This window comes from Scyliorhinus canicula, chromosome 9, assembly GCF_902713615.1.
Source record: "Scyliorhinus canicula chromosome 9, sScyCan1.1, whole genome shotgun sequence".
NCBI lineage: Eukaryota > Metazoa > Chordata > Chondrichthyes > Carcharhiniformes > Scyliorhinidae > Scyliorhinus > Scyliorhinus canicula.
The window spans coordinates 131311643-131330480 of NC_052154.1; the positions used below are offsets into that span (position 1 = coordinate 131311643).

Below are 18838 nucleotides of genomic sequence, written 5' to 3' on the forward strand. Positions count from 1 at the left end.
AGTACCGTGCTATTGATGCTTGCCAGCAATTTGCCATTGAACTCTACCATGGAATATACAGCACCTTTTACTTCTTTTTCTGCTACTGTCTGAAGTTTACCTGTTTAATGAAACAATATGTTAGTTAAAATATTCATTCTTGTATTTTAAAACAAAGTCCATTAAAGGTATGGGTAAACTAGAGGAAGAGCAGTGGTTGATCCAGAGTGCTCAAAAATAGATGTGAACAAACAATCCTGTAATTTTATCTGCACTTCTGGTATGAGATATACTCCACTGTACTGGAGAAGAATGGGCAGAGTGAGAGAAGAGACAAAATCAATGTAAAGTCTACTAATGTGCCTGAAATATGGATCAACAAAGGTGCAGTGCCACAACAATGTAAAGATGTAGGTCCAGACTGGTCTTTGTTTATTCCTACGTCTGCACAGTTGGAAGCATGGGAGAACAACAACATGGACCATTACTTCTCATCAACAGGACAGAATGCTCATGGAGTGAGAGGGAACACAGATAGGGGAGGTAAAGTGCAAGTGGGAAGATGAGCTGGGTAAGGAGCTGGAGGCAGTGGGAGGATGATCTGAGTAGGGTCAACACGTCCTCGTCATGTGCCAGGCTCATCCTGATACAATTTAAGGTGGTTCACCAGACACGCATGACGGTGGCCCGGATGAGCAAGTTTTGGTGGTGGAGGACAGGTGTGCGAGGTGTGTGGGAGGGCCTGCAAACCATGCCTACGTGTTTTTGGCATGTCCGAAACTTAGGGAATTCCGGCAGGGATTTGTCGATATCATGTCCATGGTGCTAAAAACGAGGGTGGCCCAGAGTCCAGAGGTGACGATTTTTGGAGTGTCGGAAGACCCGGGAGCCCAGGGGGCGAGAGAGGCTGACATTTTGGTCAGAGCTTGGAGACGGATCCTATTATCCTGGAGGAACTCGGAGCCCCCAAAATCCAGGGTATGGGTTAGCGACATGGCTGGGTTTCTCAGGCTTGAGAAAATCAAGTTTGCCCTGAGAGGATCAATGTTAGGGCTTGTTCAGAGGTTGCAGCTGTTTACCGGCTTCTTTGGGGAAAACAGATCTGTTGGCAGATACGATTGGGGGGGGTTAGTTTTTTTAGTTCAGGCGGGATCAGCGAGAAGAGATGGAGGGACTGGGGAATTGTGTGAAGAAGCCATGTTGGCTGGGTATGGTTGTTGGGGTGTTATGTACTGAATTATGTTTATATTTGTTTTTGTACTTTGGTATAAAATCATAAATGCCTTAATAAATATTTTTTTTTTTTTTTTTTTTAAACAGGACAGAATGAACTGTAAGCCAGCATTGTTCAGTATTGGTATATGGAGAACTCTAAGTCAGAACTTCACAGTCATAGTGCAGGTGAAATGTGATGGGTCAGAAGCCTTCAATAAACACACAGCCCATGGATCAGGACTGCTCAGTGGTGGTGCAGGAAGCACACTGCAGGTCAGAAGCAATACCATTGTCTCTGACAGTAACAATTCCAGTCTGCACATGCTGGTGCAATTGGGTTTGGGGATTTGGTGGAAAGACGACTATTTGAACTTTTCAGTAATTAGTTTGCAACAAACATAAGCTGAGCACATAACCTACCGTCAGAGTACTGAAACACAATGATTCGACCCTGTTTTGGTTCTGCTTCTTCAGGATACACCATTGCCGTGCCTACAATGAAGTATGTATTCGGATCTTTGCCTAATTTGCAGGACACAATACTTAGAGCATACTCGTTCTGAAGGAACTGATGAGCATGAAGAACTGAAAACAGGAGACAAAGTAGTGTTAAAATCAATGGGGATCTGACCAAACAATCTGATTAAATAAGAAGTCTACACAGAATAAAGCCATCAAAACCCAGAATAAAGAGATCCATAAAGCTGCTTGCTCGCAACCAGGCCAGCAGCCATCATGCTATAAATCGACATTGGTACCACTAGACGAAAAAGAAACAAAATTCTATCAACAGTCGTACTCCTGATCACAATACCTTTGTTTTTCTCTCCATAGGAACTCCCTAATCTAAGCATATCCAGTATTTTGTGTTTATTTCAAATCTTGGGTGTCTCTTATGTCCCTTGCAAATACATTTTTTCCTGCCGACAACAGGCAATAAAAAATGTAATGGAAAATAATTAGTTCTGTTAAATATTCTACCAAATGAAGACGGAAATAATCTAGATGATGTCATGGTAGCACAGTGGTTAGCACAGTTCCTTCACAGCTCCAGGATCCCAGGTTTGATTCCTGACTTGGGCGCTGTGTGGAGTCTGCACGTTCTCCCAGTCTGCGTGGGTTTCCTCTGGTTTCCTCCCATAGTCCAAAGATGTGCAGGTTAGGTGGATTAGCCATGCTAAATTGCCCTTAGTGTCCAAAAATAAAACTTGGGTGGGGCTATTGGGTTACGGGTATAGGGTGGAGGTGTGGACTCGGTAGGGTGCTCTTTCCAAGGGCCGATGCAGACCCAATGGGCTGAACGGCCTCCTTCTGCACTGTAAAGTCTATGCTTCTACAACCCTAAAATAGCTATAGTTACAAATAATTGGCAGAAAACTAAACTTCTGCAAACAATTTTTCAAAAGAAAATACAACCAGAGCGATAGCAGCATTCATAGTTAGTTTAAATGGAAAGATGTTTGGTGAAATTGTTTACTATCCCAGTTGAGATTATAACTGGATGGGAAGATCCCAGAATGGAGCTCTGGCTCAAAAGGCCGTAACTTATATATAAAAACATGGAGGGACAATCACAAGACCACTAATTAATTTTAAGAAGAAAAAAACATTTCTTCAACATGAAAGAATTGTAGTACCTCCTTTACTCCCTTTTTAGCATACACAGGTATTAAGATTCACACAGATTACAAAGTACATGGCACAGTGGTTAGCATTGCTGCCTCTCAGCAGCAGGGACCCGGGTTCAATTCCGACCTTGCGGAGTCTGCACATTCACCCAGTGTCTGATTGGTTTCCGCTGGGTGCTCTGGTTTCCTCCCACAATCCAAAGGTGTGCTGATTAGGTGGATTGGCCATGCTATGGTGCCCCTTAGTGTCCAACGGTTAGGTGCCCTTTCGGAGGGTCAGTGCAGACTTGATCGGCTGAATGGCCTCCTTCTGCACTGTATGGATTTTTTTTACCCCCCTGGTGTTTTAAAAAATAAATTTATAGAATATCCAATTCCTTTTCTTTCCAATTAAGGGGCAATTTAGCGCGGCCAATTCACCTACCCTGCATATCTTTTGGGTTGTCGGGGTGAGACCCAAGCAGACAGTGAGAATGTACAAATTCCACATGGACAGTGACCCCCAGGGCCGGGATCGAACCCTGGTCCTCAGCGGCATGAGGCAGCAGTGCTAACCACTGTGCCACCATGCCGTCCGCACTGTAGGGATTCTTTGATTGTATGATACATCTTAGATTGCAGAATCATATTGATGTCCTGCATGCTTGTTGATCTTAACCAGTTAGGGAGAAATCTCACATTTGGAAATGTTATGAATGGTTATATTTTGAGGGTAAATAAATTTGGACATTCCATGGTGAAACAGCTTTACACATGTTATTTGAAGGAGCAAGATAAAGAAGAGGCTTTTTCAGTTCCATGCACTCTTGGATCTTGCCTGCTGTTTCTCATAACATTTATAATTCCCTGATTCATAATAACAGGAGTGTTACAGCAGGTAGGAAAATAATGTATTACATGGGGCAGCACAGTGGCTAGCACTGCTGCCTCACAGCGCCAGGGTCCTTGGGTGACTGTGTGTGGAGTTTGCACATTCGGCCGTGTCTGTGTGGGTTTCCTTCGGGTGCTCAAATTTCCTCCCACAGTCCAAAGATGTGCAAGTTAGGTGGATTGGCCATGCTAAATTACCCTTTAGTGTCCAATGGTTAGGTGGGGTTACAGGGATAGGGCAGGGGAGTGGGCCTAGGCAGGTGCTATTTCAGAGGATCGATGCACTCGACGGGCCGAATTGCCTCCTTCTACACTGGAGGGATTCTATGAATCCTGCACTACAATGGTCTCATCAACATAAATTCCCTTTTAAGCACACCAGATGATGGTGCTCAAATGCACACTGCTCTGCATCTCAAGTGAATCTGGATTTCTCTGCAGAATCCCACCCCCCAGATGATTATTGCGTGAGAATTTCCAAACACCACTCTAATAAACACAATTTAAAATCTTCTCTCATAATCATGCTTTCCCACAGCTGTTTGCATTTTGAAATCCAGATTTTGCAAATGACCAAACTTTTAACAGCGGATCCAGTTCAGGATTTTACACCACTCCCTTTTAGGTGTCCTTTGTCTCAATGGCTTTTACACAAACCCGAGACCCAGCCAGCAATTTCCACAGTTATTTCAACTCATGTTCCACAGTCACTTCAGATATCTTCCTGGCATCTCAGCCTTCTTCTCAGCTCTGTCTGTCTTTACTGAACAGGACTCTGTTCTCATACCTTTAAACTCAGTCTTCTTGGAAACCTCTCCATTTCTCTAGTTTCCTTAATTTCTTCAGGTTTTTGCAATTGTTTTCCTTCTCCAGTATGGCCTCTCTCGCCTTCTAAACCAAATGCTTCAAGCTGATCTGTGAGAGCTGCCTTCTCTCTCACTACCTATCTTTATCTGCTCTGGCTTCCAGTTAAAACGAAGAAGAATGGAAAGCTGGTGCCTCTAGAAAGTGGCCTCCCGTAGCGAAGTAACGACTCACTTCTATTTATTCTTCACGTCATAGCCCTCTCCATGCACAGGGAACATGCATTTGAAACTGAACCAACCTCCACACATTCAAACACCTTTGTCCAGCATGAATCCAACTATAGGTTTTACTCTTCCAGGCTCAGAAACATTAAATTAAACCCACTGAAAACTAGACCTTATTTCTAATGTTTACTAATACAAATATAAATCCCTAGAAACTACCTTTATTTGGCTAACAATCACCAAAACTCCTGTAAAAACAGAATCTATTTACCTTCAAAAGTATGTTGATCTATGATTAATAGATTGTGGACTTCCACTTCATCCCCAAATGAGCTCTCATGCTGTGAAGTACTACTTGGGAAGAGCTTACTGGAGCTAACACTAGTAGAAAGAGCCTATGGGGAGAACAAGGAACAGTTCAATAAATAAAAAATGAAGAATCGCAGGCATTCATATCCAGAGAGCTCTGCTTTCCTTTCTTTTTAAACAAACATTTTATTGAAGCATTTATGGTTTTATGATAATAAAAGAAACAAACACAAGCAAAATAGTTCAGTGCATAACACATCCCTCCATCTCCCACTGGTCTTACACACCCCCCCGCCGAACCTGCTGACAGTTTTGTTTTCTCTGAAGAAATGGATAAACGGCTGCCAATTCCGGACAAACTCAAATATTGATCCTCTCAGGGCGAACTTAATTTTCTCAAGACTGAGAAACCCAGCCATGTCGCCAACCCATACCTCTGATTTTGGGGGCTTAGAGTCCTCCATGCTAGTAATATCCGCCTCCGTGATACCAAGGAGGCAAAGGCCAGAACGCCAACCTCGCTTGCACCCTGGACTCCCGGGTCTTCCAACATTCCAAAGAACGTCACCACTGGATCTGGCGCCTCTCTCATTTTTAGTAACGTGGACATGACATCCGCTAATCCCTGCCAGAATCCCCCAAGCTTCAGGCATGACCAAAACATGTGGACATGGTTTGCGGGCCCTCCTGCACACCTTACAAACCTGTCCTCTACCCTAAAAAACCTGCTCATCCGTGCCACCCGTCATGTGTCCCTGGTGAACTACCTTGAACTGTATCAGGCTGAGCCTGGCATATGATGAGGTCATGTTGACTCTGCTCAGAGCATCCTCCCACAGACCCGCCTCTAACTCCTTTCCCAACTCATCTTCCCATTTCTGTTTTATCTCACCTATCTGGGTTTCCTCGCACTCCATAAGTTCCTTACAGATTTCCGATACCTCCCCTCTCCCATTCTAGAGACTATCTTGTCCTGTATCCCCTGTGGCGGTAGAAGCGGAAAGGTCAAAACCTGCCTTCGCACAAAATCCCTCACCTGCAGATAACGAAACCCATCCCTCCCGGCAATTCAAACTCCTCTTCCAGGTCCTCCAAACAGGGAAAGCTCCAATCAATAAATAGATCCCCCAGCCTCTCAATTCCTGCTCTCTGCCACCTCTGAAACCCCTCACCCATCCTCCCCGGGACAAACCGGTGATTATCACAAATTGGAGCCCACACCGGCGCTCCCTCCACTTCCATATGCTTCCGCCACTGTCCCCGAACTCTCAGGGTCGCCACTACCACTGGAGTATCAGGCCGCCAAGAACGGCCGAGGAGCCGTTGCCATTGCCCCCAAACTTGTGCCCTTACAGGAGGACGCCTCCACACCGACTAATCCCCCTCTACCCACAGCCAAACCATGGCTACATTTCCCGCCCAGTAGTAGTTCCTAAAGTTCGGCAGTGCCAGCCTCCCACCCCCCAACCTCGGTCTCTGCTCCAACAGTACTTTCTTTACTCGCGGGGTTTTACCCGCCCACATATACCAGATATCAACCTATTCATCCGCTTAAAAAAGGCCTTTGGTATAAAAATAGTGAGGCACTAGAAAACAAAGAAAAATCTTGGGAGGACCGTCATTTTTACGGTCTGTACCCTCCCCACTAGTGACAACGGGAGCATATCCCACCTCCGAAAGTCCTCCTTCATTTGTTCGACTAAACGGGCCAGATTTAATTTATGTAACTGCTCCCAACCCCGTGCCACCGGGATACCCAAGTAGCGAAAACCCCCTCCCACCACTTTAATTGGCAACTCCCCCTCTCCTCTCCTGCCCCTTGCCTACATTACAAAAACCTCACTTTTACCCATATTCAACTTGTACCCCAAAAATCAGCCAAATTCCCCATAGATCCGCTAAATCTCCCCCATCCCCGTAACTGGTCAGAAATATACAGGAGTAGGTCATCTCCACATAACGAGACCCTGTGTTCCACCCCCACCTGGACTAGCCCCTTCCAGTCCTTTGACGCCCTCAGCGCCATTTCCAATGGCTCTATAGCCAAGTCAAACAAAAGTGGGGAAAGGGGACATCCCTGCCTTGTCCCCGGTTCAGTCTAAAGAAGTCCAAACCCACTCGGCTCGTCGCACACTCGCCACCGGTGTCTAGTACAGCAACTGCACCCAGTCAATAAAGCCCTGCCCAAACCCAAACTTGCCCCCGGACCTCCCACAAATAATTCCATTCCACCCAGTCGAAGTCTTCCTCTTCCTCCCTCCCCTCAGAGGGCATCATGATTACACTCGGGAGCCTTCTAACATTGGCCGTTTGCTGCCTGCCTTTCACAAACCCCGTCTGGTCTTCCCCATCACCTTGGGAACACAGTCCTTTAGCCTCAAGGCCAGAATTTTCGCCAACAATTTGGCATCGACATTCAGTAGGGAGATTGGTTTATATGACCTACATTGCTCTGGGTCCTTCGCCCGCTTCAGGATCAATGAAATCGAAGCCTGTGGCATTGTTGGGGGAAGAACACCCTGCTCCCTTGCCTCATTAAATGCCCTCACCAGCAGCGGACCCAGCATACCAGAAAACGTCTTCCACTAGGTAACCATCCGGTCCTGGGGACTTGCCCAACTGCATAATCTCCAATCCCTCTACTACTTCTGCAATCCCGATTGGGGCTCCCAACCCCCTCACCAACTCTTCCCCCACCTTCGGAAACTCCAATCCTTCCAAAAACTGCCTCATTCCCTCCACCCCAGCTGGGGGCTCCGACTCATACAGCCGACTGTAAAACTCCTCGAATACCACATTCACCCTCGCTGGGTCCAAGACCGTATTCCCCCCTCTGTCCTTCAGCCTTCCTATCTCCCTGGTCGCCTCCCTTTTCCTTAGCTGGTGTGATAGCATCCCAGTGGCCTTCTCACCATACTCATATCTCGCCGCTCTTGCCTTCCTCAACTGCCCCACCGCCTTCCCTGTGGATATCAGACCAAAGTCTATCTGCAGCTTCTGAACTTGGCTATCCTTAACATAGCAGCGTGCAGATATAATGCTTTTAAACATTGGTGCTCATTACAGCTTTGGGATGATTGCAGGTTGCCTCCCTCAGTTTGCGACCGTTGAGAGACTTGCTGCAAAACACACCCTTGGTGTCATTATTTCTCTTATACTTGCTCTACAGTTAATGGCAGTAAAGGAACGTTATCAACAGATAATAATTATCAAAACTTCTATTAAATAAGACAAAATATTCTACTTATAAATGTGCAATGCAACTATTGTCCCTCATTTTCATTTTCTCTCTTCCTCCAGGGAAGTAATTCGTCTCCATTTAACAATGTTCACATGATTTAAATTGTTACTCTTATTTTGGAGAACAATACGATCAGATCTGAATGTTATCATTCCTTGATGCAAATCATGCAGCGTTGCTGAGTGTTGATTGGCTAAGATATGGATTGGGTTAGAGTCCTTGGGGAAGAAATGTTAATGAGTATGAAAAGAATCAGCAAATACTTTGCACCCTTCACAAATTGCACATACGATGAATTAGTTGCATGTCTCCGAGGGTACTAACAATTCAAATCTATCCAGCAAATGATTTTGGTTGCTTTTAGGTTGTTTTGTTTTAATTAGCATTGCAGACCAACTGCTCCCTCTGGTTGGAATCAGCTAGCATTCTGGCAACTCACTGACGCCCCAAAATGTTCACAGAATTTCAGAAATATATTACACAGGAGGCCATTTAGGCCAATGTCCATTGTTCTAGTTCTTTGAAAGATAATCCCACTTTTCGTCCAAGACCCTGCATCTGTCTTGAGTACCTTCCAACTCCCTTTTAAAATTTATGGAATCAACTTCCACCACCTCTCCAGGTCGAGTATTTCAGATCCCAAAAACACAGTGATAAAATTTATCGCAATCCTTCTTCTATATCTTTTACTCATTTTAAATCTCTGACATCTGGTATTGACTGAGAGGGAATCAACTTTCACTATCTGCAGGGCAGCACGGTGGTGCAGTGATTAGCACTGCTGCCTCACAGCGCTGAGGACCCGAGTCCTCAGCAGTGGACGGTAACCAGCTCCCTGAAATGTAGTATAAACAAATCCCATTTTTTATGGAAGTCCTCACTCACCCTCCCTAAAGCAAATTTCATCTTTTCTTAATTCAAGGGCTCCATTAAATCCCCCAGCCATGCCAAGGGTCAGGGTGGATAAGCTGACCTCCACCCCAACAGAACCCGCCTGCAAGCGATCAACGAGGCGAAGGCTAAAACAACTGCCTCCGCTTCAGTCTGCAACTCCGTCAAGTCTGACACCTTGAATATGGCCCCCTGGGGATAGTGGGCTCTAAGTCAACATACACGATCGCCAACATGGTGCTGAAGAACGACCTCCAAAATTCCCCCAACTTTGGGCAGAACCAGAACATGTGTAATTGGCTGGACCCCTCCCAAATATCCTCCACACCCTCAAACAGCCTCTCATCCTCGACTTCGTCAGGTGCGCTGTGTGTGCCACCTTTAGCTGCATCAACCCCAGCCTCGCACACAAGTTTGAGGCATTCACGCCACAGCCTTTTCTGCATCCAGCGCTATCGCCAGCGCCTGCTCCAACTTCACACCTTCCAGAGACAGCTCATCCTCCTCCAAAACCTTCCCATAGATCGCCAACATTATACCCCCCCGAATCACCGACAACATCCCCTCCAGCAACAAGGAGCACTTTGCCACCAGAAAGGTTGGAAAATCCTTTTTTGCGAAATCCCGCCCACCCGGGAACCCAAACTTTGCCCACAACTCCTCCAAACTTGCAAACCATCATTCCAAAAACAAGTCCTTCATCTCCATCACCCCTCGCTCCTCTCATCCCCAAAACCTCGCATCCATCCTCCCCGGCTCAAACCCGGGGTTCCCTCAGATCAGCATCACCTTCGAGCCCACCCCCAACCTAAAGTGCTGCTGAAATTGCCTCCGTATTTTCAGCATGACCACCACCAAGGACTTCCCGAGAACCTCCCTGGGGCAAACAGGAGGCGCCGTTGCCAGCTCCCACAACCCCAACCCCTTGCAAGAGTCTGCCTCCATCCTCACCCACAAAGCCTCAGTCACCCTCCTCCAATTCTGCACCTTCTCCACGTTCACCAGCCAACAATAGGAGAAAAGGCTCGGAAAGACCAAGCACACCCCCCCACTCCCGCAGATTGTCGCCCTCTGAAGTACCGACCTACTGATCCTTGCCACCTTACCTGCCCACACAAACGATCAAAACTAACCTATCCACCCTCACAAAAATGATTTCAGCAAAAAGACCGGCAAGTACTGACATAAAAATAAAAACCATGGAAAAATGTTCATTTTAACCGTCTGCACACAACCTGCCAAAGATAGGGGAAGACTGCCCCACCTCGATGGATCCACCTTTGACCCTGCCCACCAGACTCATAACAGTTCAACTTACAGAACAGGGCCCAATTCCGAGCCACTTGCACTCCGAAATACCTAAAGTGGGTTGTTATCATCCAAAATGGCAACCCCCCACCCCTCCCCAACTCCCGCCCCTGGAGATGTCACTACAGAACACTCACTTTTTCCCAAATTAAACTTAGCCTGAAAAAGCCCCAAATTGCCTCCGATGTCCCGTTATATACCCACTGAAGAGCTCAGGTTAGAGACATACAACAACAAATCATCATCATACAGGGACACCCAATGCTCCACTCATCCGAGCACCTCAGCGCGGTGGCCAATGGTTCTATAACCAGTGTAAACAGAAGGGGGTAACATAGGGGAATGAGGCAGGGATGCCCATGCAACGGAAAGTACCCTGAATTCATCTCATTTGTGTGCATACACACCAATCCTTATAAAGCAATTTCACCCATGCCACAAACTTAGGCCCAATCCCAAACCTCACCAACACCACAAACAAACAGATCAAACACCTTCTCCGCATCCAGCACCACCACCACCTCCCTTCCTTCTGCCGGAGAAAGCACCAGGTACCAGACATTTGACGACAATTGTCTGCCCTTTACGAACTCCGTCTGATCTTCCGCAATCATCTTCAGGAGGCACTCCTCCAACCTTCGCCAATATTTACATTCAGCAAAGATATAGGCCTATGTGGCCCACACTCCACCAGGTCCTTGTTCTTCTTGAGCAACAATAAAATGGATGCCTTCCGTAGTCACTGGCAGTGCTCCGTTAGCCACCGCATTCTCAAACATCGCCATCAACAGAGGCGCCAACTTATCCATAACGATTTTATAAAACTCTACCGGGAAACCATCCAGCCCCGATGCCTTACCTGCCTGCATTTTCCCGATCGCTTCCTTCACTTCTTCCACCCCCACTGGCTCCTCCAACCCTGCCCTCTCCTCCTCTCCCACTTCGGGACACTCCAATTCTCTCCCCCTTGCCAAAAAGCTCCCTCATCTCTGACTCATCCTTTTTAAAAATAAATTCTGACAACCCAATTCTTTTTTTCGAATTAAGGGGCAATTTAGCATGGCCAATTCACCTACGCTGCAGTTCTTCTTGGGTTGTGGGGGTGAGACTCACACAGACACGGGGAGAACGTGCAAACTCCACACAGATAGTAACCCAGGGCTGGGATCGAACTCACATCTTCGACGCCACAACAGAACTCAAAGGCCTTGTTCAGTTGCTCCGGCACCAGCACCAGCTCCACTGTCTAATCCCAGACCCGAACAATCTCTACCGCAGCCGTCTGCTGGCGAAGTTGCCCGCCAACAAGCAGCTGGCCTTCTCCTCGCCTGCGCCTGCCTACCCACTCTATCCATGCTCTCAATCTTGTAGACCTCTATCAGGTCACCCCTCAACCTCCTTCTTTCTAATGAAAACAGTCAGAGTCTAGCAGTTGAAGGATGTTTTTCTGAATGGAAGATTGTGAGTAGTGGTGTTCCACAGGGATCTGTGCTTGGGCCTCTGTTGTTTGTAGTATACATAAACAATTTGGAGGAAAATGGTAGCTGGCCTGATTAGTAAGTTCGCGGATGACACCAAGGTTGGTGTCAGATAGTGTTGAGGATTATCAGAGGATACAGCAGGACATAGATAGGTTGGAGACTTGGGCAAAGAAATGGCAAATGGAGTTTAATCCGGACAAATGTGAGGTAAAGCATTTTGGTAGGTCGAACATAGAGGGGAAATATACCATAAATGGCAAAACTCTTAGGAATATAGAAAGTCAGAGATCTGGGCCTGCAGGTCCACAGATCTTTGAAAGTGGAAGCACAACACAAGTGGACAAGGTAGTCAAGAAAGCATACGGGGGCAGCACGGTGGCCTAGTGGTTAGCACAACCGCCTCACGGCGCTGAGGTCCCAGGTTCGATCGCGGCTCTGGGTCACTGTCCGTGTGGAGTTTGCACATTCTCCCCGTGTCTGCGTGGGTTTCGCCCCCAAACCCCAAAAAAAAATGTGCAGAGTAGGTGGATTGGCCACGCTAAATTGCCCCTTAATTGGAATAAATAATTGGGTAATCTAAATTTATAAATAAATAAATAAAAATTTAAAAAGCATACGGAATTTATTAGATAGGGCATCGAGTATAAAAATTGGCAAGTCATGCTACAGTTGTATAGAACCTTGGTACAGCCGCATATGGATTATTGCGCCCAATTTTGGTCAACACACTACCAGAAGGATGTGGAGGTTTTGGAGAGGGTGCAGAGGAGGTTTACCAGGATGTTGCCTGGTCTGGAGAGTGTTAACTATGCAGAGAAGCTGAATAGACTCGGACTGTTTTCATTAGAAAGACTGAGGTTGAGGGGTGACCTGAAAGAGGTGTTCAAGACTGAGGGACATGGATATGGATGGGCAGAAGCTCTTTCCCATGGTGGAGGGGTCAGTCACCAGGGGGCATAGGTTTAAGGTCCGTGGGGCAAAGTTTAGAGGAAATGTGCGAGGCAGTTTTTTTTTAAAAACATAGAGGGTGTCAAAAGCCTGGAACACGTTGCCAGGGGAGGTTGAGGTAACAGATACATTAACAGTGATCAAAAGATATCTCAATAAATACATGGATAGGTTGGGTATAGAGGGAGACTGCACTAGGAAGTGCTGAGGGTTTTGGCCAAGGGTGGTATCATGACCAGTGCATGTTTGGAGGGTCGAAGGGCCTGTTCATGTGCTGTATTGTTCTTTGACATTATCTGTGAGAGGCAAGATAACCAAGAACAAATTTTGTGTTGCCATGGAATTAGAAATGTTTTGAGATAATAAAACTCAAGAGCATCAGCAAGTATGCATTGTTAAGTAACCCCACTCAACCTTGAAATGGGGGGTTGGAGCATGTTTCAAGAAATCATTGATTTGTGCATGTAAATGCATACACAAAAAATACAAGAACTTAATGCCCAAAGGCATCTACACTACTGTCAACAGGAACAAATGAGTCCTAGTTTAATGGAAAAAAGGCATCTAAAGAGTCAACAGATTATGATTAAACGTCCATCTGGCCAATCATATAAAAAATGCACTGCAGCAACTCACCAAGGCTTTTTCAACAGCACCTCCCAAACCACAACATAGATAGCAGGTGCATGGGAACACCACCACCTGCAAATTTCCATCCAAGCCTCACATCATCATTCACTGTTGCTGTGTGAAAATCCTAGAACTCCTTTCCTAACAGCACAGTGGCTGTTTCTACATCACGTGGACTGCAGCAGTTTAAGGAGGCAACCCACCACCACCTTCTCAAGGACAAAGAGGGATGGGCAATAAATGCTGGCCTGGCCAGCAATGTCCACATCGTGAACAAACAATTTTTTTAAAAACAAAGAATTGAAGACACCAGGCAGGGTCAAGTTGGCTTTTCTTATTTTATCTGTGTATTAACAGTTTAAATAAAAGTAATCTCTGATAGTGTGCCCATTCAAGATTCAAGTCAGTGAACCCCACTTTGCTTTTCTGTTCAAAATCATGCCATTTGCAAAGTGCATCGAATCACACCCGAATACATTGAATTCCAGCTGTCATGCTTCTGTCCATGTTACCCGAAATCTATAACTATCCTCTTCATTACCCATTAATCCATCTCATTTTGCATCATCTGCCAACTTTATAATGCTGCTAAAAGTTCCAAAGGTAATGGATACAAAACTAACTTCAGGAGACCACCACTGCAAACCAACTCCCGGTCTGAAAACATCCATCTACCATTCTTTATGTCACAAAGCAAATTTCATATCCACATCACTCTCCCTTCATTTCCATAAGCTTCCAAGTTCTTAATAAGACTCCTGCATAGCATTTTGCTGCATCAAGTCCATTCCACTCAATCAAGTCAGAACAACACAGCTTACCATTACAAAATCCATTTTGGCTCTCTGATTACCCAGGCCTTTCTACATGGAAGTTTATTTTTCCAATAACTGCCACACCACCGAAGGCTGACGGGCCTGCAGTTTCTTGTTTCATCCCCCTTCTCTTTCTTGAATTGCGGTATGACACCAGCAACTCTCTAGTCTTTTAACGCTACTCTTGTTTCCAATGATGAATTAAAGATTGTGACCAATACTTCTATTTCATTTTTTGCTTCTTTTAACAACCAAGGATGTTTTTCACCTGCACCGGGTGATTCACTATCTTTCAGCAATCCTTTTAGTACCTCGGTTCCATCTGTTACTCTCCTCCCCGTAACTTCCCTTTCCTCTTTTAAAGTAACCTTTACATCATCCTAAAGGCAGATGCAGAGCACTCATTTAATACTTTAATCAAGTCCTCTGCCTCTTGGGTCTTATAAGTCCAACTTTTTCCCTAGTTAATATCTTACACACTATGCATTTAAAATATGTTTAGGGTTCATTTTAGTGCTTTTATAAATCATTGTCATTTTCAACATTTTCATCAAATAAACAAAACAAAAAACAAATACAATAACAACCCCCAACCAAAACCAGCATCCCCCTCAATACACCCACCTGCAGCCCAGGCTGACACCCCAAAAATGGCTTCTAGGGGCCTCGATTCCCAGTTCACGTGTTGTACCCCCGGAATGATACTGAAACCCTTCCTCCAATACCTCTCCAGCTTCTGAAAGGACCAAAACATGTGCAAGGTTTGCGGGACTCCTCCCACAGCATATACATACATCCTCTACTCCCTCAAAGAGTCGGCTCATCCTCACCCTCGTGAGGTGCACCCTATACACGACCTTTGTTGTATTAGCCCCAACGTTGTGCACGAGAGAGAGGCAGGCGCTCATCTTCCAGAGCACCTCACACCACAGACCTTCTCCCATAACCTCCCAAAACTCTTCCTTTCACTTGGTTTTAATCCCCTCCACAGACACCCCAGCCTCCCTCAAAATTCTCCCGATCGTCAACATTCTCCATTCCACCTGTCGTCAATACATCTTCCAACAGCGAGTGGGTGGGCGCTATCGGGAAGCTGTGAACCTCCTTCCTAACAAAGTCTTGGAGCTGCAGGTGACTAAACCCTTCCCCTACCTATATTTCTCCCCCACCTCTTCTAACCGTGCACAACATCCCCCCCAGCAACATCTTTTTTTCTTTATCTATCTTTATCTCTCTATATCTCTCTCTCGCTTAATTTTAATCAGCTGCACCCGAACAGCCAGTGACAGAGGGAGGTTGTCCCACCTTGCCAAGTCTGCTTTCACCCTCCCTACCAACATTGTAAAATTTGTACTTAGAGGCCCCCCCCCCCCCCCCCCCCCTCCAGCACCCCAAATACCTGAAGTGGGTTGCCGCTCTGTGAAATGGCAGCCCTCCCACTCCTGCCTGGGACACCACAAACTATTCACTCTTTTCCAGGTTCAATTTATATCCTGAAAAAGACCCAAATCTTCGGAGAAGTTCCATTATGTTCCCTACCGACTTACTCCGCTCTGATATATACAGCACTAAATCATCCGTGTACAGAGATACCCGATATTCCAGCCCCCCCCCCCCCCCCCCCCCCCCTCCAATACTATTCCCTTCCACAATCCTAAGCTCCTTAAAGTTATGGCTTAAGACTCTATCGCTAATGCAAATAGTGGAGCACCCCTGCCGGGTCACCCGGTGCAGAACAAAGTACCCGAACTCATGTTGCTCATGCGGACCCTAGCCATCAGTTCCTTATATAATAGACGTACTCACTCCGCAAAACCCGGCCCCATCCCAAACTTCTCAAGAATCGCCATCAAATACCCACATTCTACTCTATCAAATGCCTGTAGCGCAACCACCACCTCCGTCTCCTTTCCCTCAGCCGGCATCATGATTACATTTAAAAACCTCCTAATATTTGAAAATAGCTGTCTTTCTTTCACAAACCATATCTGGTCCTCCCCCATCACTTTGGGAGGTACATCTCCAACCTAGCTGCCAGTACCTTCGGCAGTATCTTGGCGTCAACATTCAGTAGCGAAATAGGCCTATACGACCCACACTCCGTCGGGCCCATATCTTTCTTTTAACAGCAGGGAGATTGAAGCCTGCCCCAACGTTTGTGGTAGCACCCCATCTCCTATCCCTATCCCCTACTGGAACAACCCCACCATCAACAGCACCAATTTGTCTTTACATTCTTCTAATACTCCACTGGAAACCCATCTGGCCCTACCACCTTCCCCAATTGCATCCTCGCAATTTCCATTGACCTATCCAGTCTGGCCCCATCTTCCTCCTCCAGCCTCGGATACTCCAAACAGTCCAGGAATTCCCTCATGTCCTGATCCTCCCCGGTGGCTCCGACCTATAAAATCTTTCAAAAATCTCCTCAAACATCTTATTAATTGGTTCGGGGCCACCACCAATTTCTCCGTCGTATGCTGCACCTGGACTAATTCCCTCGCCGCCGCCTCCCTCCGAAGTTGGCCTGCCAGCGTTCTCCCTGTATTCATTAATCGCTCCCCTCGCCCAATTCAGTTGGCATACCACATTTCCGGTGCACAACCAAACAAAGCTAAAGCTCCCTTCTCCTGTCCAAAAGGACCGGATCTGCAACCCCCGCGTACCTCTTGCCCACCTCGAACAGTTCCTCTATCAGCCTTTGACGCTTTTCCCTCTCGTTCTTTACACACCTTGGCCTTAAATAATTTCACCTCCCCCCTCACTACCGCCTTCAGGGCCTCCCATACCACCACCTGCGATTCTCCCCCTGTACAGTTAAAGCCCACGTACTCCTCAATCACAATTCTCCCCATGTACAGTTAAAGCCCACGTGCTCCTCAATCACCTTCCCCACCTTCTCACAGAAACTTTGATCCCCCAGCAAGCCCACATCCATTCTCCATCCCAGCCTCTGCACTATCCCCTTCTCCAGGACCATGTCCACCCAATGCGGCATGTGATCAGAGATAGCTATCGCCGAATACTCCGATCCGCTAATCCCAGCCAGCAATGCCTTCCCTACTACGAAAAAGTCTATCCTCAAATAAACTTTACAAATAGAGGAGAAAAACGAATACTCCCGCTCCCTCAGGTGCAAGAACATCCACAGGTCCGCCCCTCCCATTTCCCTCATGAGCCCACACAGTGCCTTCGCCAGCGCGCGCTTGATCCCTTTCTCTTTCTCAAATACATGATGCACTTCAGTGACATATCCAAAGTCCAGACAAAAGTTCCATCTCTCCCCATAACCACTCCCGTGCTGTTGGAATGCTACTTTCGCATGAAGTTGTGGATGAGGCATAATGTTAAAAAATTGAACATCAGGGAAGACCAAAGCTTTCATCAAAATTTCACATCTGTTTTTATCTCCATCGCTCTTTCTCCATGTTCTGGCTTAACCAAATGCACATTAATCACAGCATTCTCTGACCCCGAATTGAATGCCAAACCGTATGCCCTATAAACTGCTATGTACACTTACCTCCACCCCTGCACCATTATATTGTCCCATAACCTACTTTTTGCCCATTACCACAGAAACCTTTGGCAAAATCTTTTAAACCTCTAGACTAGATACCTGTGACATCCTTCCAAACTGCTAACCATCCTAAACTTTGCTGCCTGCACCATGTCCTGTACCAAACCCCAATCAACCATCATCCTAATCCTCACTGAGCTCCAATAGATCTTGACTTTGTCAAAAAAAACTTCCAATAGCAAAGGCTACATGAGGGTTTGGAATCTGCTCTCTCTCAACAATCATGATCCATTTTTCAATGCAGGTCTGTTTTCAAAAGTTTTTCAATAAAAATTTTACGCATCTTCTTCATGCATGCTTTTACCTGAGTGCTAGCACTTGGTCTCAGTACAGTAGTGCCTCCACTTGGGTCCAACATTTCCACTCTGCTGCTTACCAGTCCAAAACACTGTGATGCCTCCTGGTAACAAATTCGCCTGCAGAACAAGGAAAAGGTAAGAGAAAGCACAAAAAGTATGGGAAACTAGGCTGTGCAAATTTCACTGCAGGCCTTACAAAAAATAATATTTTATACTTTTTCAAAAGTATTTCAAAATATATGCGTAAAACACCCCATAAATTCAGTTAATAAAACAAACCAACATGATGCCATTTCCACTGACTTTCTCCATAAATCTCGTCTTTATTATGTTTTCAACACTTCTCCACTATACTCAATCTGCCCAAAGTAGAATTAATATTAAATTCAGTTCACGTTAGTTTTTAAAAGCAAAGGAACAAAAGATTAGACTTTGAAGCGGGACAATCTAAATGCAATTGCCATCAGTGACTTTAAACTGCAGTATGATTCTGGTACTATTTAGATTGACCACAGTTTAGGCCAACCAGGTTGTTGGAGCAGTTTAGGAAACGTACTGCACTTGACCCAGGTGCGACATTGAGACGGTTGCTGAAATTGAAGTATTTTATTCT

The 18838-nt window shown here is 46.0% G+C and overlaps 1 protein-coding gene across 1 annotated transcript in view; it reads right to left on the reverse strand.

Moving 5' to 3' along the window:
• ddb1 (damage-specific DNA binding protein 1) overlaps positions 1 to 18838 on the reverse strand; it is a 181695-nt gene that overhangs the window by 53228 nt on the left and 109629 nt on the right. The window contains exons 18-21 of the mRNA XM_038807595.1: positions 18231 to 18342; positions 4995 to 5118; positions 1615 to 1779; positions 6 to 100 (exon numbers count right to left, since the gene is read on the reverse strand). Coding sequence (XP_038663523.1) covers positions 6 to 100; positions 1615 to 1779; positions 4995 to 5118; positions 18231 to 18342 — 496 coding nt within the window. The remainder of the gene's footprint in view (positions 1 to 5; positions 101 to 1614; positions 1780 to 4994; positions 5119 to 18230; positions 18343 to 18838) is intronic.